The sequence below is a fragment of the Microtus ochrogaster genome, linkage group LG2, assembly GCF_000317375.1.
Source record: "Microtus ochrogaster isolate Prairie Vole_2 linkage group LG2, MicOch1.0, whole genome shotgun sequence".
Lineage (NCBI taxonomy): Eukaryota > Metazoa > Chordata > Mammalia > Rodentia > Cricetidae > Microtus > Microtus ochrogaster.
The window spans coordinates 49,450,107-49,459,413 of NC_022028.1; the positions used below are offsets into that span (position 1 = coordinate 49,450,107).

Genomic DNA, 9,307 nt, shown 5'->3' on the forward strand with positions numbered 1-9,307 from the left:
CCCCACAGGGCTCACTGGATGAGGAGCACTCTCCCCACAGGACTCACTGGACCAGGAGCACTCTCCCCACAGGGCTCACTGGATGAGGAGCACTCCCCACACAGGGCTCACTGGATGCTGAGCACCCTCTCCACGGGGCAGGGACCAAGGAAGGACCCTGTTACTCGTCAGGGACAGGACCTTAAGCAAGTTCCTTAACAACTCTATGTCCTTGGTGGAATGCAGGCACCCCTGATCCACAGAGCTTTGTTATAATGTGTTACGTAGAAGGACTACAGTAGGGGCTCAACAGACATCTCCTATCAGCCCTTTGTGAGCTGTTCTTCACAGATGGGAGGGAAACCTTCCTCAGGTTGCTTGATGATCAGGATTTGAACCCAAGTCCTGCTAGCTCCAACTATCTTTAAACCACCCTAGAAACTCCCCAAAAGATTTACTCCTGCTGGCTCAGTTAGCAGAATGTGTGTCTAACATGCATAAGGCCCTGGCTGGGTTCAGTCTTCAACACGGCATAAGCCAGATGTAGTGGTCCACTGGCAGGGTATGCCGATGCTTGGGAGGTAGAGGCTAAGGAGTTAAAAGGCATTCAGGGCTACACAGTAAGCTGGAAGCTAGCCTGGGCTACACGGCATCTTGTCTCAAAAAAACAAAGATGTGCTTGAATAGATGTGTCTGTTGGGCTTTCGATCTATATACACAGTTAAGGAGGGGCAGAGGAGCACACACAATGGAAAGAGGGGTCTCCGCTCGAGAGGTAAAAGACAGCAAGAAAATGGTACCGGCAGAGCTTCCTGCAGGAAAACTGGTGGGAAGGGGCAGGAAGGCGCTTCCTTGAAGACGCGGCATGGTCACCAGGAGAGAGGCCCAGGCAGACGCATTAGAGAGAGACAAGGGACACCAGCTATGGACTTGATCATCAAAGCGTGCCCCGAGCTGTGCGGAGTGCAGGGTACAGGCGTGAGGGCTCGCCCGGACTCACCTGTGGCCAGAGGTGGTGCCTCAGTGAGGAATCGCTGGCACTGGCGTCGGTACTCCCGCCATTTCTGCACTGTCTCCGAGAGGGACACAGTGGCGCCCTAGGAGGAGAAGCAGAAACGGAGGCCCCGTGGCTCCAGCAGCCCCTTCCAGTCCTAGTTACCTCCTCCCAGTCCCTCGGCTTCTTAATCTCCAGGGGGACCGAAGCCCACAGGTGACTGCCACTTTGAGGACCCGGGGGACCGTGCAAGGCTGACGTGTAGAAGTCCCCAGCAAGTGTCTAAAGGATCAGTTCTTAAGGAGGTGGGGTGAAGGAGAGGGCAGAGGGAGACTGTGACTCATTCCTGGTCCCATCTGCCCTTCATCTACCCTCAGCAAGGAGAGACTTCCTGAGGGCCGGGGCTGCATCATAGCCCGGGGCTCCTCCTCTCCTGATGTTTGGCCATGCAGGAGCCGTCTTGCTTCAGGAGTCAAGAGAAGACTCCATCAAAAGCACACAGCATCTCGGGAAGCAGAGCTAAGGCTGGTACACAGAGCCACCTAGCTCAGTGGCTAACCTGCAACACCCAGGGATGTAGGACACCCGAGGACGCAGGATGTAATCACTCTGAGGACTTATAAAGAGACAAAATTATCACCCACTCCCCCTGCCAGACTTAACGGCGGCCGGCCATAGGAGGGCCACAGACCCTCCCATGCCCCAGAGTCTAACACAATGCAGATCTGATGTGCAGCCTGGCTTCTAAGCCTCAGGAGGATAAGGGGTGCTAAGCGAAGGGTGGAGACAGAAAGGTCCAGAACCCTGAAGTTGTGCCTGCACTGGGAGATGTCCTCCTGCCTGCAACAGAGGGATAGAACCTAAATAAGGTCAACAGCACTGGTTTATGAGCTCCAACAGACCCTCTCCACTGAGCATGCCCCTCCCCCCCCGCATATTTCTGGCTGTCCCCTTTTAGCCAGCCTTGAGCTGAAGTGCCTTTTAATTTTTTTCACAAATAGCCTTACAGATTATAAATATTACCCATTTAGAAGTGATAGATGTCAAGATGAACAAAAAGCCCCTTGCATTAAAGCTAGGATTTATACACAATTAAATTTGCATATGAGTGCAGGCATGTGTATGGGTGCACACAAAGAACACACGTGTGCATCGTGAATGTGGGGGTCAGAGGGTGGTCAGTGGGAGTTGGTTCTCTCCTTTCAACCACGTGGGATTCTGGGGACCAAACTCATTGTCAGACTTGCCGGGAAACACCCAATGAGCCTTCTCTCCAGCCCAGAAGTTCACTTTCTGAAACCACAAGATGCACACAGGTACTGACATGAAATGGCTGATTTTCAGGTGCCTGACCCCCAAAACTCCAGTGCGCCTCCACCTCCACTCCCACACCCCCCACCCCCAACACACACACAACAGATCAGATGTCTGGGTGAGCTTGCCCTGGTTTGAGTAGAGTCCTAGTTCCTATGACATCACCACAAAAACAACACACAGTGACATGTGCTTGTTCCTAGTGACACGGAAAGTTCCAGAAACAGGAGGAGGTCAAGCTTGCTCTGAATGCCACCAGCATCTCTGGGGGAAGTGTGCTGGTGATCCTGCCCTGATGGACATGCTCTTCTAGGAGCAAAGGTCAGCAGCATTTGTTTGGAGAATAAGAAGAAAAGGAAAAAAGGAAATTGAATGTGCCAACAGCAAAGGTGGTTTGCGACTGAAGCCACTGCTGAGGGGTGGCAGAGTGATCGGACTAAATCACGGTGGACTGGGGCCACCTCCTCCACGGCCTTTCCCATTTCCCTCCTCCTCTGTTCTCACTGTCCTCAAGGCAGTGGCGCGGGTCAGGGCAGGCAACAAGGGGAGGAATCCCACAATGTCTGCTCTTAGTACAAGTGGCAGAAAGCAGCGTCATTGCTGGGAACTGGGGCAGCAGGTGTGCCTAACCAGGGAGTGAGAGGAGACCCAAGGAACCAGCATCTCCCAGTGGAGAGGAAGGGCTGGCAGATGGAAACAGGACCTTGATGGCCAGCCGCCATGAGACCTGCAAAGAGGCTTTGACTTGGACAATGACTAGGAGCAGAGCGAAGACATGAAACTTCACTTTAGACCGGGGCTCTGTTAGGACAGGACTTTGATTCACCTCCCCCTGCCCCCATAGTGGCATTTCATTTGTATTTTAATAAATAAAGCTTGCCTGAAGATCAGAAAAGTAAAACAGCCATACTATACTGGCCAGACTTAGAGACCAGGCAATGACCAGGTAGTGATAAGACACACTTTTAATCCCAGTAGCCACACTGGTTTGCCATAGAAACCAGGCAGTAGTGATGCATGCCCTTAATCCCAGAACTAGAGAGGATTATAAACCGGGAGGAGACAGCTCTCAGGCTCAGTCTCATTCTGAGATTCCTGGAGGCAGGATCGCCATTTTAGGACTGAAATCGAGGTATGAGTCAGTGGCTGGCTGCTTTGCTTTTCTGGTTTTCAGGTTGAATATCAACATCTGTATCTGAACTTTTATTACTCGTGCAACGCCCCCCGAAGTCATAGAGTGTCCATTGTAGACGGTGGTGTGTAGAGAAGGTGGTAGGCAGACCCTGTCCTGAGAGTCCCGCCCACAGAGATGACCAGGGCAATTCCTGGGCAAAGAGAATGGTAGTCAAGATAGGATCTGGGATAAGCCTGGTTGAGTCTGGAGCCCAGGGGACACAGAGGACAGTGGACAGTGAGTAGCTCTAGTTTGGGGGTCCTCCAGCTCTCCCATTATTCAGGTCTGTGACCCTGCACATAGTTAAGCTTCTAGCCTCAGCTTGCTTGTGTGAAAAAGAGCAACAAGAGTCCATGTGTCAAGGGCCATGACAGCTGAGCTGCTTTTGACAATGGCCCCTGGCACATGGAAGAGGCTGGTCCTGAGGATTCCAGGGTGTAGAAGACAGGCTGGAACCCCAAACCTGGCTTCCTGAATCTGGGGGTCTTCCTTCTAAATTCAATAAATTCCTAGAAGGGAGAAACTAACATGGCTGTCCCAGGGCAGGGACCCTGGTTAGGACAACAGGTCGGGAGCCTCAGGGGTCAGGACATGCTAGTATTTCCAAGGACCAGCACTTTTGGAGTACTTGAAAAAAAGGTGGACTGATGCCCAGGTGGAAGGGACAGTCAGGAGGGGGCGTCCCTAGGAGAAGTAGCAAGAGATATAGAACGAAACACCAAGGAGCTCAGAGCCTGCAGACGGTGCTTGCCATCTGCTCCGTCCACAGCCTGCACCCTGGCACAGGGCACCCGCCTCAACACCACAGGCTCAGCATGAGCGTGTGCACCAGGGCTTCTCCTTTGCTGGGAACCATTTGGGTTGAGGTGTAGGAGAAAAGAGGGCTCAGTCTCACCTGACCACTGAAGAGGAAGGAAGGAGGAAGTTGGGGCCCTCAGAAGGAGCAAAAAGGGCTAAAGCCCCCAAGGTTTAGCCCTGCAGATTCTCTGCCATTTCCTCCTGGGATGGCACACTTTTCTTCTGGTCCCTCTCAGAGCCTGGATCACGCTTCCATTTGCTGAGCCCTGAATTTTTGTGTCCATGTTTTGTTTCCTTAAGGTCCTTCCTGAGGTAGCTGAGGAAAGCGGCAGAGCAAGGCAAGCTGCAGGCATCGTCTCTCAGACTCAGGTACCTTCTCAGAGATACATTGTCACATGCCAATACCCCGCAAGCCCTCAGGGACGTTCCCAGTGCTGAGACCCCGACACGGAGTCTTCTATCCCCCACAACATCACACACAGACTTCCAGGCGCATAGGCGCATGCTGAAACACTGACCGACACACATGCACACACACCTGACCCACGCAACCACACACATAAACACTGGCACAAGTACAGTACCTCTCTCCTACATGGACACACACCAGAAGATCCCGCTCATTCATCAGGCTGGCTTAGCAATCCCATACCCTCCCCAAAGCACAGTATAACAGGCAGAATACCCTCCCCCCTCTCGCGGACATGTGATTATATGCTGATGTGTTACTGTATGTATGGTGACTCTCATCCAGGCTGTCCCGAACAAGCACATTGAAAAACGGGCTTGTACATCTTGCATACCTATCTCCCGATCTATCTCTTCCTCATATGCATCTCTGTCTCTCTGTCTGTCTCTCTCTGTCTCTCTGTCTCTCTGTCTCTCTGTCTCTCTCTCTCTCTCTCTCTCTCTCTCTCTCTCTCTCTCTCTCTCTCTGTCTCTCTCTCTCTCTCTCTCTCTCTCTCTCTCTCTCTCTCACACACACACACACACACACACACAGAAATTCACCGAAGGACAGGTGCAGTAAATGAAGGACCTGCGTTTCCTCAGACCAGGCACTGGAGGACAGGATGTGTTGTGGTTTCTTGGCTGCTCCTGGCCGGCCCTATGCCGGGTCCCTGTCTGGAAGGAAGCCCAACCAGGGACAAAGTCCACCCAGGTCAAGCCGTAGCCTCAGCCTTCACTCCCCTTTGCTGGAGTGCAGAGGCCAGGGGCTTCCAACAATCCTGCTCCAGGCTCTATTTCTCCAGCCTGGGGAAAGGCCAGGTTCCAACAGACAGCTCTCCCAGAGGCCTCAAGCTGCCATTTCAATGCTTTACTCCCCTCGTGTCCCTCCATCCCCCCAATAACAGATCCTACGGTCCCTGTCTTGCCGATAAGAAAACTGGGGTTTGGGATCATCAAGGGTCCTGCTGAAGAGCTAAGATTAGGGCTGACACCAGAACCCAGCTCCATCTGGTTGGAACTTCAAGTGTCAAAGTTCTGCCCATCTTTTCAGTAGCCCAGCTCCCCTGTGGAGGGTCCCTGGGTAGAAAGGAACAAGGAAGAAGAGTGGTCCTTCCCAGAAACCATGCTCAAGTAGCCCAGGTCACATTTTTCAGAACTCAGGTCAGCCAACCCTCATCTTACAAGGAAGTGTAACTTCTGGCCTCGCCAGACCTGCTCCCTCATCCTTCCTGTCCCCCCGCCCCCCCCCCGTGCTCCCAGGAGGAAGGTGTGAGCCCAGAGCTGGGGCCTACAAGCTTTGTTTCCCGGTTCCTAAGCTGCTGGACCATATTGCCTAGGGAACCCTGTTTCTAAGCACTCACCTCGCCATGAGTGACATGAAGGGAGACATTCTTATCTTGCTGACCTCACCGACAGAAAGTAAACCACAAGGTTTCCTTTCAAGTCTCCTGTGTGTTCATGAGGTCCTGTCGGAATGATTGCAATCTAACCTCAAAGCAGCCTGCCACCCGGCCCTCTGCTGCAGTGGGAGATGTCAGTGCCCCCATAGCAAGGGCACCCCTTCCAAAGCACCAGCATGCCTCTTCGCTGGCTGCCTGATTTTTCTGCCACCTAGGTGCTGCTATGAACCAGGGCTGCAAAGTAACCCGATGTAAGGAGGTTCAGGGAGCCTAACACTTCTGGGCAAGGGGGTTTAGGGGAGAAGATGGGCAGGCCCCAAGTTTGGCCCTCTCTGCTCCCTTATCCCCAACCTGATCTTCAAACTTGGCCTGCAGCAGCCTTGGAGCAGGAAGCTCCCTGCTCCCCCACTTTCCAGGCTCCCAAGAGGGAACTCAGCAGTGGATCTGCAGTTGTGGCACTGGAAAGATCCCAATGTCACCAGGAAAGCCATGGCCTGTGGGGGAACCGTGAGAATGGTACCAGGGTCTGGGGAAGGTGTCTTTTAGGATCAGCTGGCCCTGGAGAACAGGGGGAAGAAGGAAGAGGATTCAGCTGGAAAGGGACTTGAGGGCTGAAACAGTGCTGGCATCTTCCTGGGAAGGCACATCTGCTCACAACTGGATTCTCAGCCAAGGTAAAGTTTGCCCCTCTCCTGTTTCAGACCAAGTTCAAGCCTATGACCCACTCCCTAAAGGTTTCAGTCCTTTAGGTCTGGCTGTGGACACAGATGATGGGCAAAGTATTCATTATACAGGACACTGCACAGGCCTGGCCCTCTTCTGCTCCGGGGTGTCCTGGCACTTCTGAACAACCACCCTCCCCTCAAGCAGCTGACCATCACGCCCAGGCAGGGCAAGGGCCTGGGGCAGGACACACAGACAGGACAGAGAAAGAGCCCGAGAAGAGTCCTCAAGAGTCCAACTGCAACCTATTCTTTGGGGACATCAAGGAGGTAGGATGTTCCTATGCGTCCCAGTATGCTTTCTGGTGGGTTATTAATCAAAGGGGGGCTGGAATGGGTGTTAGTGGAGCCTGGGTGACTCGGAAGGCGCAGGGAACCTGCTGCATGCTTGCTGCAGAGGCTGAGGTGGGGGTGGCAATCCAGTGCCACCTGGGAGGTCATCAGGAAGGACAACAAGCTGCCACTGGCAGGGTCCCTGGAGCTATGAGTCAAAGACTGTAACGAGGGGCCAAGAATGGGGGGAAGGAGCTAGGTTTCCACAACCAGGCCTTTTCAGCCCTCCAGAGATTCCTGGGCAACCCCCCCCCCACACACACACACACAAGAGAACAGAGAACCTGAGTGTAGGGGGAGGCACCACAGGGGGCCTGGGTACAGAAGGAAGGCAGAGGGCCGGTAGGTTTTGGAAAAAGGAGTTGGAAAAGTGGTTAAGAAGGACAAAGATGCATCGCAGAAGTCAGAGCAAGGCAACCGTGGGGCAGCTGGTGCCCTGGCAGAGGAGCTGTGGCCGAGAAGTGGGGCGTCTTGTCAGGACGAGCGTAGTCACCTGGTCTCCATTCCCCACCTGGGCCTCCCAACTCCTCAGTCCCTTTCTCCCTTCAACCCTGCACTTCCCCTGTCTGGGGTCCTGGAGTTTCGCTCAAGTCCAAGGGCCCCTCCGCTAGCCCCAGCGCCCGCAGAACACCGCAGCATCCCCCTCCCGTTTGTCGCCCGGGTCCCGGGGGCTCACCTGGGGGCGGGGACCGGCCCTGCCCACCGCCCCGAGCAGCAGGAGCGCCAGGCGCAGCAGGCTGGGGGCGCCGGCCATGGCGGGGCGCTCAGGACTGGACCATAGCTGCCACCTGCGGAACCGCGCGCCGCGACTGATCCCTGCCGGGCTGCGGGGGAGGAGTCCGATGTGGGGCCGCCCCGCCTGCCCGCGGGAGGGACCGGGCGGGGTCCCAGACGTCTTCCGCCCGGGTCTCTGGAGGCCGGGGGACCAGACAAGCCACCAACGTCCCGGGCCAGGAGGTGCCTGCCGCTGCGCTCCCTGCAGGCACCACTCAGATTTAGGAACCGCAGGAGCAGAGCCACCAGCTCTGAGCGCCCGCGGTGCTTGCGCCTGGGTAGCTCTCTGCGACCAGTGGGGCCCGCCTCCCACCCCCGCACCCCATCTCTTGCAGGCTCCCCCTCAACTAAGGAAAGCCACGCCCCCACCAAGTCGGTGTTTCGGAAAGGAAACTGAGGCTGGAAAAAGTGTAGGATTGGTACAAGGTCACTATGTGTACCAGATTTCTCCTGGAAAGAGTATCCCACTGGCTGCTAGTGACTGGGAAAGAAAGACCCACCGAGTGGAGCCACCTACTAACCCCAGTCCCCTCCTCATCCCAAGCGCAGCCTTATGGGCAGGCCTGGGAGTCAAGGCTGTGGGGATTTGGAGAAGACCCAAGCAGGATCCCCGGGTTCCCTTCTATCTGGAAACTTTAGAAATTGAAGGATGGAGAGAATTGAGGCTGGAGGTCTGTCTTTCTAGAACTTTCCGAATGTTCCCTGCCTGGCCTTTGCAGCAGCTGGGCCTGCTACTTACTATACCCATTGCGCAGGTGGGATCGTGAGCGTCCTGACTGGCATTCCGTGTGCACATCACTGTCTTCCTGCTTTGTGCAGACTCGTGTCTGTCTTTTTCCCTGCCTTTGCCCGTGCCTACAGGACAGGTGGGGAGAATTCACCTCATGACCAGGCAAGCCCCCCCCTCCTGAGGAAACAAGCACAAGAGGACACCCCTTCCCAAGAAGGAAAGTTGAGAATGGCTCTACCTCGACCTGGACCTGCCAGGGGCTAGTCTGGACCATTCTAGAAGGAAAGGGAGATACTGAGCATAGCGGTACCTCTTGGAGAACACAGAACTTCTCAACGGCCTGAGGGACAGGGGACTGCACATCCAGGACTCCATCCTCAGAGGGAAACACCCAGGAGGAGGAGCCTGCAGGCTCCACTGGGGATAGGGGGAGGTGGCGCCCTTCTGGCTGCCTCTGACTCCGGAGTCTCTTGCTCTCACTCCACCCAGAGGTCAAACAGGTTCCCTCTGTGTGCCACACAGGCTTAGGCTGCTGAGGTGTGGATAAAGAAAATCCCACCACCCCCCCAAACTATGTAACTGGGACTTTATGGAAAGCAAGGCTGGAAGGTCAGCTAGCTTGGAATGAGTAGCTATTCT

General features: G+C 54.9%; 1 protein-coding gene across 1 annotated transcript in view; it reads right to left on the reverse strand.

The window, feature by feature from the left end:
• Positions 1-8,143, reverse strand: part of Glp1r (glucagon like peptide 1 receptor) — a 38,250-nt gene extending 30,107 nt beyond the window's left edge. Inside the window, exons 1-2 of the mRNA XM_005360311.2 lie at positions 7,841-8,143; positions 980-1,076 (exon numbers count right to left, since the gene is read on the reverse strand). Coding sequence (XP_005360368.1) covers positions 980-1,076; positions 7,841-7,918 — 175 coding nt within the window. The 5' untranslated portion in view covers positions 7,919-8,143. The remainder of the gene's footprint in view (positions 1-979; positions 1,077-7,840) is intronic.
• Positions 8,144-9,307: the final 1,164 nt, after the last annotated feature.